The sequence below is a fragment of the Melanostigma gelatinosum genome, assembly GCF_949748355.1.
Source record: "Melanostigma gelatinosum genome assembly, chromosome: 21".
Taxonomy (NCBI): Eukaryota; Metazoa; Chordata; class Actinopteri; order Perciformes; family Zoarcidae; genus Melanostigma; species Melanostigma gelatinosum.
In genome coordinates, this window is record NC_136654.1 from 5,196,322 (window position 1) to 5,215,746 (window position 19,425).

The 19,425-nt window shown below is 44.2% G+C and overlaps 2 protein-coding genes across 2 annotated transcripts in view; both read right to left on the reverse strand.

Moving 5' to 3' along the window:
• Positions 1–2,295: 2,295 nt before the first annotated feature.
• Positions 2,296–4,475, reverse strand: foxl3 (forkhead box L3; the record flags this gene model as incomplete). The annotated part of the gene is made up of 3 exons (XM_079294035.1): positions 2,296–2,769; positions 3,015–3,183; positions 4,321–4,475. The coding sequence occupies 3 exons, from the start codon at positions 4,473–4,475 to the stop codon at positions 2,296–2,298; spliced, it is 798 nt and encodes a 265-aa protein (XP_079150161.1).
• Positions 4,476–8,172: 3,697 nt separating this feature from the next.
• Positions 8,173–19,425, reverse strand: part of fam20cb (FAM20C golgi associated secretory pathway kinase b) — a 40,861-nt gene continuing 29,608 nt past the window's right edge. Inside the window, exons 4-11 of the mRNA XM_079292892.1 lie at positions 15,527–15,619; positions 12,717–12,832; positions 11,868–12,048; positions 11,366–11,475; positions 11,110–11,191; positions 10,688–10,747; positions 10,353–10,503; positions 8,173–9,860 (exon numbers count right to left, since the gene is read on the reverse strand). Coding sequence (XP_079149018.1) covers positions 9,744–9,860; positions 10,353–10,503; positions 10,688–10,747; positions 11,110–11,191; positions 11,366–11,475; positions 11,868–12,048; positions 12,717–12,832; positions 15,527–15,619 — 910 coding nt within the window. The 3' untranslated portion in view covers positions 8,173–9,743. The remainder of the gene's footprint in view (positions 9,861–10,352; positions 10,504–10,687; positions 10,748–11,109; positions 11,192–11,365; positions 11,476–11,867; positions 12,049–12,716; positions 12,833–15,526; positions 15,620–19,425) is intronic.

Genomic DNA, 19,425 nt, shown 5'->3' on the forward strand with positions numbered 1-19,425 from the left:
CTATTTCAACATCAACAACTTTGTTAATGGAAACTTGCTGATCCATAAACATTTGTGCAGCCGCAGACGTTTGCTGGGGGGCAGTTCACATATGAATGTTAAAAACCCACAGATCGATGAGGGGCATTTGCAAAGGAGGCGTAAGGTGTGTTTAATTATAATTGCGTCAGGAGGTTTGTGTGTGTTTGTTGGGGGAGGTGTTGCTGGTAAGGCCTCTGTATTTAAATAGGGTCACATCTCGGCCTCACCTTGCAAGTGTTATGCTATATTAAATGCCACTCATGTTAAGTGCGTCGAAAGCCTCCTCTGATGTAGTCAAGACATAATATAAAGGTTAAATTGAAAAATGTCCCTTCAACGGCACAGGAACACGCTATGATTGATCTCCCTTGTACCTGCAAGGAGATGTTAGCCAGACCTCTGTTTCGTTAGGCCTCTTTTAAGTGTGTGTGTGTACAATGTGTTGTAATAATAAGGAGTGACTGGATTAGAATTTAAGTGTCAGTCAATCAGGATTTCAAAAGGTCAATGAAAAAAATGAGCAAAATGTTTGTAAAAGGTGGGAAACAACCGCTCAGTCAGAAATAGGACGAGTATGTCATTACAGTGTCAGCTGAGCCCAAATCCAGACGACATACGACGACATACTGATCCTAAGCGTGTTTGTTTGTTTGCAATGGAAAAGTGACGAAATGTAATATACTCAAATGTAGTTACTCAAATGTGAGTGGTGGTGGTATCTTAAAATCAAACATTGACTGTGTTGCATTTCCATGCTAATGTGTTAAGTAGTAACGATTTGCCAATTATTATAATATGTTTTTTTGTGGTAGAGAAATCAGAGGGGGAAAAAACAGGAAATGGTTCAATATATATACGTGCCAAGGTGGTGAAACTGCAACTTAAGAATGACACTGTCAACATAAAGTCAAAATTCAGTCTTTTTTTTCTGTTCCCTGAGGGGTTCCTATGGTATCACCACCATCCGCAGATTTGTTCCTTTGTGTGTTGCATTGCGTTGAGTACAACTGCCCAATCAATGAATCAATGATGAAGCTTTTTTTTTGTTTCCTGACTGTTTTGAATATCATAAATGTCACTTTTACGACATGATTTATGGGGTTGGAACAAGACGACCGGTACTTTGTTTTATCTAATTTGCAGTGATATATTGTAAAGTCATAGGATTGCACATATTGTACAATTTCTTTCTAGTATGAAAATGTCACGTATGGCTTTGTCTTTTGTATATTAACTGCTTGAACTGTATACTTTCACAATTAGTATGTAGTATATACAGTACTGTATGCAATTTGTATGTTTTATGTATTTGGTACATGCCAACAGTGAGTCAGCACGCACAGGACCCTGAAACTGAAGCCAACTGAATGGAATCGAGCCATCGTTAATATTGTTATCAACATCTCTGCTCTTCCTACTGTGACGTGTCAAAAGGTCTCGTCTTCCTTCAACATTGTATTCAATGTTGAACTGCAGGTTCAATATGGTATATCTGCATATATATATATATATATATATATATATATATATATATATATATATATATATATATATATATATATATATATATATATATATATATATAGGGTCTGGTTTTTTCAATTTGGGAGAAGGAATAGATGTCATTTTAGAATTTAATAAAACTATTAACAAGGGAATTAATATTATTTTATTTTTATCAGACAAAAAGAGTATTTGTGCAGTCCATGTCTTACACATGTCTGGTCGTGCTGAACTCATTTGTTGTGACATAAATCATATTTAGGTTCAGCAGGCACCATCGTCTGGCCAAAAGAATGCCATGTCCAACCATAATATTCTGAATAAACGTTTCTTTTATGAGGAAAATAATCTCAATTTTTTTTTTATAAGAAGATAATCCAGTGGAGTTTGTTTTTGAAAGCATTTTTTGACACATCATATTTGTGCTCATGGCTCCTGTACATACATATAGAGAACACTGTAAAGCTAGTCTATGTCAGCACGAGACACCGTACACACAATGACAATATGAATGCTGTTCTGTATTGTTCACATTTTATCTTCTTGATGAATTGTTAGTCAGCGTGATGCTTTCTTTAAGTGACTTTTTTCCATCTAGAATCCATCCCACAATACTGTACCTCTATACTTTGCTCCTCATTTATATTTTCAAGTCAGTAAAATCCCTTCTGTGGAGTTTCTTCTCTGACTTTCGATGTCCTGACGGTACTTCCCAGTTTTGGACACAGACGATAAAGAAAGAATAAGTTCGGTCTTTGCTTTCCTCTCCTCTTACAGAGTCCAGAAGTGCAGGTTCAGATGCTGGGGCTCCAGGACATGTATGGGAGGCCCCGTGGGCCCTATGTGAACAGAGCCGTGGGAGGATCTGAACCCGGGCAGGGGTGGATCCGGAGTGGATAGGATGTAGTCAATGCTAAATTTGATCTCTGACTCTGGTTTCCCATGCTGGGTGGGGTTTGGGTTGAGGTGGTTTGGCTGGGGGCCTGGCCTCGGCCTCTCAGGGTTCAAAGGGCAGACGGTGGAGTCGGGTTCGGGGCGGCGAGCTGCGGGTGCGTGCCGATTGCTGTGGCTTTCCAACGGGTGGAAAGGGGTTTCTCTTGAATCACGGAAGCCGATTTTCATGTTCCTTCTGCGCCGGCGACGCCGAAAGTTGCCGTTTTCAAACAGGTCGAGCATTGATTCACAGCCACTGGCAAAAGTCCAGTAGTTCCCCTTTCCCTTCTCATTGCCCTCTGTACGAGGAACCTGCGGGAAATATGACGAACACTTAACAAAGCATCACACAAACAATATTACCAAGAGAAGGAAATACACTATTACTGCTGGGGAAAACTAGAACAATTTCTTCTTCTACTAAATAAAAAGGTACAAATATAAAAAGGGATATATTAAATCTTTTAAAACAATAATAAAATGACAGGCACAGAAACATTTAGAATATCTTGCGTAACGGACATCATTTGCATGCAACGCAGCGTGTTTGCGTGCACCTTGATGAAGCAGCTGTTGAGAGACAGGTTGTGCCTGATGGAGTTCTGCCAGGCTCTCTGGTTGGAGCGGTAGTAAGGAAACCTCTTCATGATGAATTCGTAGATGCCCGACAGAGTGACCCGCTGTTCGGGGCTCTGCTGGATGGCCATGGCTATCAGAGCTATGTAGCTGACGACACAGACACACACTCCAATCAAGCAACGCACTGTGTCAAGTTGGGAAGAGACGGACGCGCGATAAAGACTCTCCAACTTTGTGTTCTGTTGATATTTGTGTCAAAAAATTGTGATAATGACAAATTCTACAAACTGTTTCCTTGAGTGTATTCTCTCTTTGTCTGATCTTATTGAAGCTCAATATGTGGAAAAGTAACGAGGCGGTAACCCTTCCCTTTGCCAAAAACTGGTCTAAACAATTGGATGGAGACAAAATCTAGAAATGACCAATTATTATAGTTATTATAGCAAATAAAAATATATTTTAGTGATTTATATGTTGTAAGAACATATATATTCCTTTTGTTTAAAAAATAAATGTCTCAAATGTACAGCTTAGTATCTCAAATCCAAAAACAGAAACCTGAATGGACGTATTTGGGTTTTATTGCTACACTAACACCAATCACAACTATAGAGTATACAAAAAATACATTGTATTTAATGTTTTACAGCTGGGTGTCTCTGAGCACAAGTAACGCTTCATTTTCGAAAAATGTCATTCGCTCAACACGACATTTAAGAGCAATTCTTAAACCACTCAAATGTTTTTGAGCTGTTAAAGAAACCGAACAGAATGGAAGGTTTTACATCTGCACTTTAATTGAATTCAAACAGATGTTTAAACAGATGCATTCGCCACATGAAACTATAGATTACGTTATATTCTGGCAAAAGTCTAAGAAAAATCATGAAACTAAATAAATGAAAAAAAGAAATCAACAGAATATTAAAAGAAAAAAATCTTTCATTATTTATCACAGAAGGGAAATAATGAAACACTATCAATCTAACTATGAAGCAAGGTGTATTTGTGATTAGTTGTATGTTTTTAGAGCGTCTGTATTATTCAGAATATAGGCCGGCACTTTGTTTACAGATCATCTGAACGAGGCTGCACTAAAGAATCTTTTTGTTTTGCAGGCTGTCAAAGGTATGATGTGCTCAGATAACACCAAACCCTAACCCAAGACTTTTGAAAGGAAAAAATAACAATTTCTTTAAATTAAATTATGTATACGATGGTAGACAAAGTGATGTAAAACTGCTGCTTCAAAGTTACATTAAATAAAAAGAAAACGGTCCATACCTGTATGCGGGTCGACACATTTTCTTCTCTTCGTCTGTGCTGGAGGAGGGATATCCGTCTCCATCGTAGTTAAAACAGTTGAAGGGGTAGTTAGAGTTGTCAAACATTTCTACACTTGGAGGAGTGGGATGTTGGATCCAAACCGTTGGTCTCATCTGACTCTCCTGGTCACAGCCCAGCAGCAACACCTTGTCCTGCCGCTCTGCTCTGCTCCGCCACCATGCTCTGCTCAGCTGACACTCTGAGCTCTGCTTGATGGCGGCTGCCTCCTGCCCCCCTCCCTCCACATCGTCCCAGCTGCTTTCCAGGAACGGCTGCAGGTCTCCGGGCTCAGGGCCACCCCTCTGAGCTCTTTGCCCTCTTGTTTCCAGATTTCTGTTATTTTATCACCAGCACTGCTTTAGGATTTCCAAGTCGGGGCCAATGGAAAACCTGAAGATGGCCTCGTTCCTATCTACCTATATTTCTTTTGTGCAGACAATAAGAAAGTATTTAAAGTCCTATTACACTTAAAACTTAAACTTACACGACAGACTACTGCATTTGAATTGTTGCATACTTGAAATAAGTTAAATATATCCTAAAAAAAGTAGGTAATCATCTGTAGAAGCAACATCTGTTTTATTTCTGACAATGCTCCATTCTCTTATCTTAACACCCAATGCTGTTGTTTTTTCAATTAAAACTTGATGATGTAAAGTTACAAGCATGCTTAGTTGGATACGTTTAGTCGAAGTAGAAGGATGTTTTCCCTCTCAAGAGTAAAAATGTGAAGTCCAGCAAACAGGAAATGCTCAAATGCAGAGCCGGTGGGCTGCAGTGCATCAAAATGACCCGCGGCTGCATGCTATAGCTGTTAGGCTTGGCAGGCCGAGCAGGATACTTTGTTCCCTTTCATATTTGTATTTTCAGCAGCAACCCTGGGCTGTGGGGTGTGTTTGCACTTGTTGAGCAATGAATGGAAGTTATCTTTGGTCAGTTTCCAGACCCCAGTCCAAATCAGACAAATTCCATTCAAAAAAACAACAGACATCGTTCTTTTTTGATAGTCCACATTCGTCTTTCTTGTCAAAAACCTGGCGCTTACATTACCCACAAAGCAACCTGGCAGGAGCCAGTTCTGCTGGAGCTTGTTGAGCTAGGAGCTGCTGATGAAGCCTCAAGCAGAGACGAGGAGCAAGCTGCTGTACAAAGGTCGGGTCAGCTCGCTTCTTTAGAACTCTTCACCTCCAGAATCGTTATTTCTGACTCAAGTGACATCACTTGAGGTAAGTTATCAGATTGTCACATATGCAGTCGTCCCCTGTAAACCTTGTAAACAGACTCTGCCATGTGGAATTAGTAGAGTCCAGCAGGATTCTGGGTGGTCCACTGGGCCAGTACCCCGCCTCCATGTTTTATTTTGCCTCTTTTATAGCCTAATCTCTCTAACTGTACTTAAAACAGCTATCCCCAAACCAACAAACAAGATCCTTTGCATCTTTGTTTTCTTTTTCTCCCCGTTAACTCTTTGGGCTGTGTGTGTGTGTGTGTGTGTGTGTGTGTGTGTGTGTGTGTGTGTGTGTGTGTGTGTGTGTGTGTGTGTGTCCACTCTGGCAGACGTTTAGTCAACAACGGGAAGTTTTGTAGATGTTATCTATAATGCTCTATAATGGCCATAAATTGTTTCCGTGTCTATAAAACAGGGGGATGTGTATTTTGAAGGGGTCTAAACGGGGCAATTGGAGGTCTCCCGTGAGGCGACAGAGGCCGGGAAAACAGCCCGAGGCCTCCGAGGCCTCCGTGTGTGGCCCCGCTGGTGCAGGAGGAGCCTATAGGCGCTGTGTCGGTCGGCACGGAGACGTTAAAGCAATTCTCCATTACTTCTGACGAATGAAGCAGTTAAAAGGTCAACGCAGTGCTCTATTTTAGGTGCAAGCCAAATTTTTTGTGGCTTCATAAAAAGGTGTGGTGCATCTTGAAGCATGAAACAGAATCTGGATTAATATCAGTGGTCTCCATGTCTGTCGTGATCTTTTCTAACAATTGGTTTCTTCTCTCGGAAATTGTGTTTTTGGCGCGGAGGTAAAATAATTCCCTTGAGAGTCGGTGTAACCACACAGGGCCAGAACTACCATTAAGGTCTTACTTTAGTCCAGCCATAGAAATAACGATATGTAGGCCTTTCCTTTTGGGAAATAACTACTCCAGGCAACAGAACAGAACAGGTAAAGGGGCATTCCACGGGTTTTACACATCGTGGTCCGTTTACTGGTCTTGGGAAGTAATACTCAGCTTCAATGTTGTCCTCTCTAAACAGTACAATTCAAATATATATGTAATATATTGGCCAAGAAAGGATCCTTTGAGGGACTTCATGTAAGAATTAAAAGGCCTAATATCAGAAAATGATTTTCTCCTCTCCTTTTTCAGTTAGTAGTAAAGTTTTTTCATGAAATGTTTTTGAGTTTTCTGCCTTCCTCTTTTATCTTTACAAAACATCGTATTTGCCACTTCAGGGCCTCCGTATCGCCAGCAGGTCTCAGCATGTAGCCAAAATAATGAGTTTATCAAATACGATGTATTTGTTTGATTAAAGTAAACTGCCCAACAGGCATGAGATAGTTCAAATTAGCACCACGATGACCAACTACATCAACATAATATTATAACAAATAAAACACTCTGTTGCCATTTTTATGCATCGAGTAATTCTATTTTTCATACTGTCAAGTAAAGTCCGCTGATAATACTTTTGCAGAGTACTGGAATGTCAGTTTTGTTCTTGAATGAAAGGACCTGATTCTTTCCACATTATTGGGTTAATATATTCATGTTGTGCTTTTCAACCCTACCCACAAAGCAACACACCTGACTTCATTGAACATGTGCTACAATGGGCCTGTTCCCTCCAGACAGGAGAAACGGCTTGCTTTTTTTTCAAATAAAACTGTAAATAGAGCAAGAGAGAGCAGCGGTGTAGAGGAGGTCACCGTATCAGGTCGGTCTGAACTGAGATCAGATACGCAGCACATGGCTCACTCCCGTGACGAGGCTTCCTCTGGCGTCCTGTCTGCGGCCTGCTGCGGTGATTACAGCCCTTAGTTCTCCTCTGGTCACTATCCGTCCCTCTGATGCTTGTCTCAGACTTCCTCCATTCATAGCTCTGTATGCCTGTCTGTGTGTGTGTGTGTGTGTGTGCATTTATGTAAACCAGCCAAGTAGCTTTTCCGGGGGCTGTTCTGTGAGGAAAGGTTATCAAAACACAACAGTGCACTGGGAACTGTAAACATGCTGGCACACAGCGCTGGGGCTGAGGGACATTTTCCCTTTGCACTGTACTGTGCAGCCATCCTCACTGCCGGCCTTTACTGCCCAACAACAACGGGCCGAGTACAAGTTAGGATTTTGTGACATTGCAACAAGTTTGGCGCCAAATCGAGTTCCAGTTTGCAATTTACAGAAGTGTGAAATGGAAACGTCAAACCTCAAAAGACTGGTCCTTCAGGACACGTCTTGTGTCCGGGAGTTGAACTTCTGAAGTGGATCTGTAACAACGTGACATCAAATGACTCCTCATGAGATATCAAACAAACACCGGACGGGTTGAGAAAACAGAATATTGGAGAAATATTTCAACATTTGGGAGAAATACACAGATCTGCTGTCATTTTGTGAACATTGATATACATCTCATGTAGAAGTATTTTTGCTTTAGCTGTTGGTAGATGTATCCCCCCCCCCCCCCATGATGATGAAATATATAACATTAAACATGTATATTAAAACTCACATCCTTCTACTGCTGTTAAAACACAAAGCATGATAATATTCTGCTTATTTTATTTTATTGCACTTTTACCATGATGCAAATAAATGCAAAACAATTTACAGAAACAATGAGTTGAATAAAAAATTGAAAAAAAAGAAAAAATCCTCTTCAGGTTGACTATGCCCCCCCCCCCCCCCATACACACTGAACTGACCTGACACAGGACTGTGGAAACTTAGACTGTGTAATAAAACCCTTATGGATCAGTTGGAGTCAGCACACACACGTATATATGTAGACCTCCGAATCTCACCCACAGCTCGTACCGGGAGGAGTTCAAACCTCCCTGCTGTGAAACCAGACATTCAAGTATTTCTATCATTGCACAGGCACTAGATTTTCCTACTGTATATATTAACTTCCAGCCAGCGACTGAATCCTTCACACCAACAGTTAAAAGCTATCTGCTGTTGGTAATGAATGAAATATACATCCTGAAAAATAATCTCTCCACAACAGCAACATCAAATATATTACAAAGAAACTATCATTTAAAACCATTAGTGTCACATTTTGGCTTTTGGTAACATTTATCTAACCTCATATCTGTTGCACTGAAAGAATAAAAACAGAGACAGTTGATGGATTAAATGTTGTAAACTCGCTTGAATCGAACCGATTTTAAATAATGGAGGGTTGACTTTACCGAGAGGCACGGACCGGGCAGCTACTTTTTGCACGTGCTCAGTTCGCCCCCTTGTGGACAAATGAGGAAGTGCACCACTGTGATGAAAATTCACAGAAACAGATTAGTATTCATTTCCCAAATAATAAATATGAATTTTAATAAATACTCTCTCAAGTACAAGTAACATTTATGAGAAAAATTAAAAGACAAATCCAGGAGTAAACCTGCACTCCAATCAAATATCTCCATCTTGAATACCGACGATAAAAGCTGAATCAACTCGGCGGTAATCAACTAAAAAGAGACGTGTAATAAAACATCATTTTGATAATTAAGACAACAGGAAGTCAACCGTTACATCCTCCTCCACCGTGAATGTTCAACCCAAACACTTGCAATACCAACACTACGTATAAACACATAATTCAGCTTGTGAGGAGAGGGGAGGGGGCGTCGGGAGGTTCTTTACAAGTCTCTCAGAATTCACTGAATTCAAAAAAAGGTCCTGAACAAGTCAGAGAGAAAGCGCCTCTTGCCAGACTTTCATGGTTTGGTAGTGCTGCGGTGGGGGTGTCGCTATCCTACACTGGAGTCAGGGTTGGATCATTTAAGGATTCTAGGTGATGTGGGGGGGGGGAGTTGGTTGGGTTTAGTTTGTGATCCGGCCCCAGATCCATCCAGAACTCTTCGTTGCACTGAAAGAATATCTGTGCAGTTTAAGTCATTTGCACTCGTTTGTCAAGGTCCAGTCCTATCCAGCAGGCGTCCACTTCCAGACAGCTTATATGACCCTCAGGCAGACAGGCTTCCCTGAAAGTTCGACAAAAACAAAAACAAAACAAAAAAATCGAGCCCTCTGAGGAATTCAGTACAGGTGGAGCTCACCCCTGTGTTACAGGATGCCGGTTCAGTTTTAAGAGAAAGACTCAATCTCCTGTCTCCAGGGAGTCAGTCCCACCTAGCTGCCAGCGCCCCCCTGGACAGCTACCTCCGGCGTGGGCCGTTGTGGGCGTGGTCTGTCCCTTGGTACCCCTGGAGGTCGTCCTCTACAACGTAACTGTAGCCCTCCTTTTCAATGCATTCCGACAGCACATTGAGCACCTGGTGACAAAGACAAGAGAAGAGGTTTCACTGTTGAATAGAGGAGAAAGCTGCTTTTACTCACTGTTAAGAGGTTCAAATAAGGTCAAAGTATTTAATGGACCTTTTAAAACGACACACAAATGACAGCTTTTCCTGGATGTTTCCAGTTATACTGTGTAGTATGGAGCCGATCCCAGCTGACATTGTAGCCTGTGTCTGACGCATAGAGACAGACAACCATCACGCTCACATTCACACCTACGGGCAATTTAGAGTCCTCAATGAACCTGAGCTGCATGTCTTTGGACTGTGGGAGGAAGCAGGAGAACATGCTAACTCCACACATGTGGAATCCGTGCAGGCCCAACCTCCAACCACAACACGTTTGAGGGCTCTGGGCATGGAGCCAAAACGTTACAAGTGACGAAAGTGAAGACACAAAATTCCAACAATTTGTTTGGAGGCTCAAATAAAAGGGCACACTGTGAAAAATGAGTACGGAGCACTGACCAGGCGTAGTCGTCGGTCCATGGCGTCCAGGTGAGGCTGGATGAGGATGGGACTCAGGCGGTCCCTCACCAGGGATTCTGCCATGAGCATGGACAGCTTGTATTCTTCCTTAGCCAGCAGCTGCAGACGCAAGTGGGTCGACTTCCTTACCCTGCAGTAAGAGAGCAGCCGGAGGGGTTAGTGTGGCATCATGCATAGTTAGTCATACCCATATGCTCGACAACACTGATAACGTGAATAGCCGACGAATCATACGTGAAAATCCATGCTTATATTTAGCACTGCGATCAATAAAGCCAGAACGAATACGGGAATACCAACAAAGAAGACCTCACCTGCAGCACTGGGTCAACGGCACCAGAATGGATATCTCATCATGGGAGTGCTTCCCAAAGCTAGGGTGAAGAGATAGCAGCAAGAAAGATTTAGAAATCGGTTTCCTGTGCCGTTGTTTGTCTGCATCTTTTATTTTGTAGAGTTTTTGGATCAGTGTGATTGCTGTGCAGCAGCTTTACACTTCTGTTATCCTGATCACTTCTTATTTCCTCCCAAACTTTTCTTTTATTTAAAAGACAATCCCCGTGGACATCCCTTATATGCTGTATGCCTCAACCATCGTCTACATCGTGTTACACACCTATCAACTGTGAGCTCATTATGATCTACCGTTTATGAACAATACTCTGCAATGCCTTCACACATGAGTTTAACAACATCTGCATTTCAACATCTGTGGAGCTACGAGGCCGTGGCTCACCCTCTGCCGTTGTCCAGGTGGATGATCACGGTCTCATTTCCAAACTTTTCGAATGTCTCATAATGGTGGCGATCCATGTTCCCTGTGTTGGAATACAAGCAGCCAACGGTGAAACGGAGAGAGCACGTGTGTGTGTGTGTGTGTGTGTACACCCACTGTGTGTTATATACTGTTCACACCACGTGTGCAACAATGTTTTTCCCATTTATTGACCTCTGAAACGGGGCTCAGACCACCACAGGCCGGTGAAACTCACCCATGAGGAAGTCAAAGACGGTCATGTCGATGATGTCCAGCAGGCGCGTCCCGCTGTCATACGGCGGAGTCTGCTTGACTTCCTCGCAGTAGTCCGGGTCCACCTCCCATCTGAAGAATCGAACAACTTCTTGTTCACATTTCTAATTCATAAGAATTCAAGCGTCTGCTTTGCAAACAAATCACCAAAATCCTATTTGTTTTCGCCTTTTAACATGTTTGTTCCAATTCATTTTTCCTCCATCATAACAAAGCTGCATATCAGTGCTTTTCTTCTGAGGCAGGTTTCTTTTATTCTATTCGTACGTCACTGAGCTTTAACTTGATTTTCATGATATCTTACACACCACAGATCTCTTGCTCAGCGCTCATGAGTTACTGTCCCTGCTATCTGACAGCAAGTGTAATGACTACCCTCTGACAGCTGGGCCGACAGTGAATCCCTCAGCGTCGGCTTCATTCAGTGAACGCAGCGCTGTCTGAGTGCAGGATCGATGGCTTACTCGGCCTTCTTGCGCTTGTGGTAGGAGCGTCTCCACGGGTTCCTCCAGGTCTTGCGCTTGGCGAGGGCCAGGTCTGGGAGGAAGGCGGCCAGGGATCCTTCTATCTGGTCTGGTTTACCGCACAGAGCGTGCTCAGTGGAGCAGTAGTACGAACACTCTCCGTAGAAACACACGTTGTTGGCTGAGAAGTGAGAAAAAGAAGACGCACTGTTGTGGCTGCTTTGTCAAACCATTGTTTATAGAGATTCAGTTAGGTATCCTCTATTGTACTACTCAGTGTCATCTACTTAAAACGTGACCACACCCACTTATAATGCTTCTGAAATGCACACCACATCATTTTAAAGGCCACTTTCCCCAAGATTGAAATTACCTGGAGACGTTCAATTGCTGAGCTTGTCAGTCCTTTTTAATCCTGTGAAGGTTTTCCACGTGTATAATATGGAACGTAAAAGTTGCATCGCTAATTAACCGTCGTGCTTTGGCACAAGCTAGAGTCCCCTGATAATACGAATCCCGTGCAAATTAATATCACGCTAATTCAGGGCACAGAACCAGCTTTGCTCTGGATCGTGAAGAAGGAAACTCTTCATTTTCGCTTGGCTTTAACTTTTGCATGATGAATAACTATTGGTGGAGATGGCACAGATGGCATTTATTTATTCATCTTCTTCTGGGATCACCACTCTGGATTGATGCATTTGGGGTACACGCGACAGGAATTTAAAAGAGTACAACTGGACTGACATTTGTGCAGCATTTCCATTCATTCTGATCTCGCTGTATTTTGAGTTTTTCCCTTCTAGATGAGTCTCTGAAAACCAATAACTGCCATTTTTCAGTGTTCACCTGGTGAAATGAAGAAGGTCCTCCAGAGCTTTTTGTCTTGTGTGACATCTCGTATCTCCTTGGTCATGTTGACGAGCCTGCCGGCCACAGGAGGGACGCGACGGAAGTCCAGGATCCTGCCGGACAGAGACGCACACTGAGGGGTTACATTCTGTCGTCAGATAATGACGCCATTTGAAGTGTTCTTCAGTGTCAAATGAATCAAGTGACAGTTGTCTGCACATCCACGGTTACATTGCAAACAGGAACAGATAATACTGCACACTTTGAATGGTGCCAGTTTGCCAATAACCCTGAAAATGTTGAAATATTGTTTGTTTGAGAGTTTTGAATGATCGCCTACAGCGCTAGTTGAGTACCGAAGAACTGTAGAGCGTCGCAACAAGGACAAGCTCTCTGCAAACACACACATCCCCTCAGTTAGGACCTGAACCCACAGTCCCTGGCTTAGGAGGCCAGCGCCGTATCCATTAAGTCCCTGTGGCACACAAACATGGTAATGTGGCCTTATTATATTCATGTCATTCACTCCCGCTGCCAGCAGGGGGCACTGTGACACAAGTCCTGACCTGACAGTTTGCCACCTGATGGTAAACGGCTCTTTAAACATTGATCACCCTGACAACACTTAACGGCCAAGGCCTGAGGGCAGAGAGACACAGAAAGAGAGGCTAAGATCAAAGATGGGGCGAGGGCAATAACAGGAGAGAGGTACAGCGGCATGGGAGACGCTGCCGGAAAAGAAGAGAGCCGTTAACCGAGAGTCCGTCATATAAATGATGCCATCGGGTAGAGCGGTGGCGGTGGTGAGAAGGACGCACGCAGTCATGTCTCTTTTCCTCTGACACAGGATGAAGCGCCGCTAAGCACCGTGCGGCCTGCTGGGCCTGCTGCCACGCTGAAGGGAACAGCTCGGGCCGGCTTCGACGCACTTCATCACTCTTCTTCTTCCATCCTTGTCCCTTTGATGAACCGCATTCCCACGGTTGCCATTTTGAACTCGTGTTGTTGTTCAGGGCGGGGACAGAAAGGCCCCGCTGAGAGCCGCGCACAAACGGTGTCAATCGTCACTGAGCTGAAACATGTACGAGACGCCAGAGGGAATCTGGAGCGATACGGTTTCCACATTTTAAGGTCATATCGGGTCCTTGTATGTCTTTATATCGGCTCGCTCGCTTTTCCCCACCTAATGCATGCAACACCAAGTGCACTTCCCATTTAAATCCAATCACATAATTAATGATGCTTACAGCAGTGTAGCCTATATTAGAGAAGACAGTGGCTCTGTGTGTGCGTGTGTGTGTGTGTGTGTGTGTGTGTGTCTGCGGGCCCCCTGGGAGGCAGTGTAGCCTAAGCCTCTGCAGCAGCAGCAGCAGCAGCAGCGGCAGTTCTGTAGCCAGGCTCTAATTTAGAACAGACAAAATAAGGAAAAAAGAAATAAAGCGTGAGCCTTGTAAAGAAAAATAAAGCGCTGCTTTTGGCAAACCCTGCCTGGCTTATATTTAGAATGGGCACAGGGCCTTTGGTTTCCTCCTCTTCCCCTTCACACACACATATGCTGGGAGTGTGCGAGCGTATTCTCATGCATGCGTCTGTGTAGAGGAGGACCAGATGTGCAGAGGACTGGTGAAGAAAGCTGCTGCCAATGCAACTGCTGCTGAACTGTGTCATTGTGCCTGAAGGAAAAGCAGATTCAACATCACTACCCGCTGTGGCCCTCGCGTGTGTGTGTGTGTGTGTGTGTGTGTGTGTGTGTGTGTGTGTGTGTGTGTGTGTGTGTGTGTGTGTGTGAGCATGGACATGTATGTGAGTGACCTGAGAATCTCCTTGTATCACCAGCATTCACACCACAACACAAGCCCTCTGCCACGTCAGATCGACTTTAATAGCGATGCTTAAACTTGACGCTTTCTCCGGCTGATCAGAGAGCCTCGTCAGGTTTTCTCTTTCCGTTAAAGTCTCTGGGGCAGGCAGACGGGCAGGCCAGCCATAAAGCGTGAGCCTTGTAAAGTCAGAGAGCGTGGTGGTGAGCTGGGCAAGGAGGCTGCAGTCATTGTTCAGTCAGACGCTAGCTGTGGGAGGGCGGCATTCAGTCGCTGTGACTCACGGCCTCTCGGAGCTCGCGGCCTCGACTGTGCGGGCCCCGGCTCACCCCGCTCGCTGTGTTTTGAAAAAGAAGGGGTTTCCGATGGACAGAAACGGTGAAATGGAAAATCAAATGAACAAATAAGCGCAGAGAAAATACTTGTTCGTGCAGAAAAGAGAAATGCCTGCAGTCCTGTGCTGCATTCACACTCACATATCGGTATTATCATGCTTGCAAACACATATCTCAAAGCTTCACCGTAGAAGGAAAGGTACCCACGGTCTGGCTTGGCGTTCTGCAGGTTTTTGTCCCTCCTGGGTGGTTAATGAGCTGACACGGAGGAGAATCAAATTAGCAAATCAGGGAGGAACACAAACCTGCAGGACGTTGGCCCTCGAGGATGGAAAGAAGCACTTGGGCTTGAAGGAGTTAGAGCAGATTCAAGAACAATGGATTTATTCCTTATTTAGTTGAAAATGTGTTGCGGACCGGACATCCACTGCTGAAGCTGAGGGTAATGCAGCCACCCGGCTTTGACAAGGAAGAAGAATGCATGGAATTAAAAAGATGAGAGATATCTCTGGTTCTACTGCATCGATTTTGATCCTTTTCTAAAAAACAAAGAAGAAAAAAGTAGCCCAATGTGAGTCCAGACCTACGTCATGACAACATGGCGTCCCGGGTAAACATGTACACACGAGTCTGAGACAGAATGTTGACTTACTTGTCCAGATGAAAGGCGGCAATCTCAGCGTTGTGTCTTTCAAAGTCAGAGAAATAGAAGAAGTCTGGTGGGGTCTCCTGCTCCCGGGTTTGCCTGCAGAGGCACAATGGGGAGGAAAAAAAAGCATACAGGTCAGGTATACCTGTCGTGCGAAGGCGAGGTTTTGACAGTCAGCAATATGCGAAAGGCTCCGCGTTAACCCGACAACGCCACATATTAAACTGGAGCTGCAAATAATTTTCTTGGTCTATAGAATGCCAGTGACGCCACGTCACAAGATCACAGTTTCATAAAAGTCGAGTGAGAAGCCGGTTAGTATTGTTGCTTGAAAAATGACTTAAACGATGAATCAATTAATCACAACTCGTTTCATAGCATACACATATTTGTGTTTGGATTTCATAGAACAATGCAGCAGTAAGACGACATACTAAGAGGAATTCCATATTCCTGATATTGGTGCATTGGATACAAATCAATCCATGTCTTGAACACATACTACAAGAGGGGACAATCGAAGGTCAGACACTTCCTGCTGAAGCGCCCACTCCTGTTCTCGGTCTGTACCTATTTCTGCCCGGCTCTGATCCCCTCCCCCCCCCCCCAAAAAAACTGCTATTCCACACACATTCTGCCTTAAAGCTCTTACTGGAGGGAAAAGAGGCTCTTAAAGGCTTACATCCCAGGGCTGATGGAGGACGGCCAGGATGGGGCAGGACAGACAGGACGGCTGGGGTGAAAAGGCAAAGTCAAAGGAAATAGGAGGCGAGAAGAGTGAGAAGAGTCCCCGAGAGGATGCGGAGGATAGAAAATATGTGAATGTGAAAATACAAGGACAGCAGTGCAGTCCATCAACAAATTGCTATCTTTCTTCAGAGGAGCTGCATACGTTATTTTTCCTTTTATACACAGCGCCTTCTCTTTTTTTATATTGACAACAGTAAACACTTTCCAGGAAGGCAGCTGAGTGTAATGATGTGGACTGCAGCCTCTGCCATTTCTGCTTCAGCTAGTTGAGGGAGGATGAGAAGAATGGAAACTATCTTGGCAACTTCCCTTTCTCTCCTTCTCTCTCTGTTCCCTCCGGATGCCTCTCTGTTTATTTTGCTCAAAATCCTCCATCACCTCCTCCGCTCTCCCTCACGCAGAATTGTTTTCCCTGCTTTCTTCTTAATTCTTTATATCTGTGCGCCTCTCCTTCTGTCTCTCTCTCTCTCCGTTCCATCCGCTCCCTTCCTCAGCTGGCTGGCTGATTGTAACTCCGCAGCTGCGTGGCTGACATATGCACCAGTCATTAACTAACCCAACATAGAGCCCAGAAACACACATCTACTAAAAAAACTAAAGTACCCAATTTCCTCCTCTCTTTATCGGTCTTCCTCTCATCTTTCTCCGTCCTTGATCACCCTGCGAGCGTTTGACAGACCGCCACATGCAAAGTAAACAGAAAATGTTGTGTGTTGCGCTTCAGAAAGGTATTTCGCGACCATTTTCACAGTAGACTGCTGTGATTAGCATCACAATTAAACCCGTTTCCCCTATCTATACTTCAGTCTCCTCTCTGCTGCTCATTCCTCACGTCAGTTGTCAGTAAAGGCCGAGCACCGTCTCCCGATTGTATCGCTCTCTGTTGCTGGATAGCCTTCGTTCAGGGACACTGCTCTCGCTCCACATCAAGGAAAAGTGGTACTGTCTTTGAAAGCTGAGAGAAGTGTCTATTTACCCCCCCCAACAGGACAGTATCAGTCAGTCCTGCATACAAAGTGACTCCAGCGGTTTCATGGACGGGGACAGTTGTGCATCGTCAGGTCCTTTCGTTATTTGCCACCAGGTATGAGGAAATTAGTCTCGGCCCAATAACACAGTGACGCTTTTAGGAGACTGTAATATGTTAACTTTATATCAAGTGAAGTGAGTGCGAGGTGGACAGAATAAAACGGACTAAAAACGTCATGTGTAAGAAGCTCTTCACGCTCCACTGAGAAATGTTGTGCTGATTACCAGAACAGAAATCTGAAATTTGGATAAACCCAAAATTCGAGTTTCATTTTGCTGAGGAGCGTCGCCATGGAGATTTCTTGGGGGGATAAGCATGAGCAAACATTCTAGTGCAGTGACTCATGGTCATTCCGCCTTAAAGGAATCCACACGCATACTTCACATAGTCCTCGTACATTGCTGTCTCCATAGGGGAGGACGCCACAATAAGCTGCTTTATTCATGCTTCTATCGTCAAGCTGCGATACGCATCAAAACACAACTCGATGAGGCGTGGTGCGTGTTATAAGTCACTGCCTTTCTGTAAGTCGGTGAACGCCTGTGTGAGGGAAGACCATGTGAAAACAAGCATGCGTTTGCATCGGAGACAAATTGCCTCACTGAATGCCAGCCAGGAAGCAGGAAGCCTGAATTATCGTGATCCACATCCAATTCAAATGTCAATAAAGTTATTTAGAGCATGGCATGATAACCCCCCACTGACCAGGAACTAAAAATAAAGAGGAAGGAGAAGTGGAGAAGAGAAAAGGTGTGGCAGAGGCACTGGAGTTAAATAGGAAAGGATAACCAGGGAGAGGGAAGAGGACTGACTCCAAAAGATCTCTCTTAGTGTTCTTTGAACGAACAAATATGCAGCCGTTACGTAACATTATGTCTGAATCCTCTAACAGCGGCACCTGAGCTCTGATCGAGGAAACCATCAGGGGCATGTTGTTTCAAGGAAGCTGTGCTGCCAACGTAGGGCAGGGGAAACATACATAAATGCATGACCACATTATAAAGTCTATAAATGTTTGAATACACAGTATGCAGTCAGCGCAGGGGAAACAGAGATGTTGGCTCCTCAAGAGCTACTCTTCCCATTCACTGGTTGAGCTTAACCTTTGAAATATTGACAGAACCACATCTGAGTTATGCTGAATGATAAGTAGATATCTTGCACCCGGCTGCCAGAAAAAGCATACATGACTGTTTCCTCCTCTGCAAGGCACAGTAGAACTGCCAAACGCTGTTACGCAAGGACAGAAGAAAGAGTGTATTTTTCAAATAGGGTTTGGTGGCGCCACTATAGCCAGCTGTCGACATCGACATCAGATCTTTTATCATCGGCAGCAGGTGAGACGTGCTAAGCCGAGCATGCCCAGTCTGACCCTGGCCTGGCCGTAAACACATAGTTTACACTGGGTGGCCAGACAGTTTCTTGGCTCCGCTCGACGCCCCAGCAGCCCAGTTGGACAGCGGAGGTCTATCAGCGATTGCACTGCGGTGCGAGAATATAAAAAGGTGAAAGAGAGAGCGCGGCATCTGGAAAATGTACCTGTGCATAGCTGACCTCTGCAACACGAGCGAAGAGACAGAGAGAATTTCCTTTTAACATCAAAACAGGATAACGGTATTTTGCCTCAAGCTGCAAATAAAAAATACACTCACTCTGTCCAGAGGGAACTCTGGTGTTGGTCACTTTCCCCACCGACAGTGATGAGCTGAAAGCGAGAGTCATGCTCCTACACAGAACAGCTCAACACCAGATGTCTGGTCCCTGTGGTCGGCTGTGTGCCGTTTAGCTGACACACTGTTTTTTGCGGGTATCAAAATGTTGTTACTCCAACGATTCAGTATGAGTTTTCCACAAAGCTGTGAGGCTTCACGGGCTGGATTAAAAAAAGAATGGTCAAAATTGAAGCAGTAGAGGCCCTTAGCCCCTTGTTGAGGTCAAGCTCCACAAAAGGCCACGTCCTACATTTCCCATAATGCAACGAAATAGCTTTTATTAGCCCTGCCTGGTTAATACACATATCTTGTCCCTGCATGTCAGGCAGGCTTTCTGTTACTAAACTGGCGGAGTGCTCCTTTAACTCCCTGCTTACAGTAATTGCAGCCACCAACAACCTCGTTAGGTG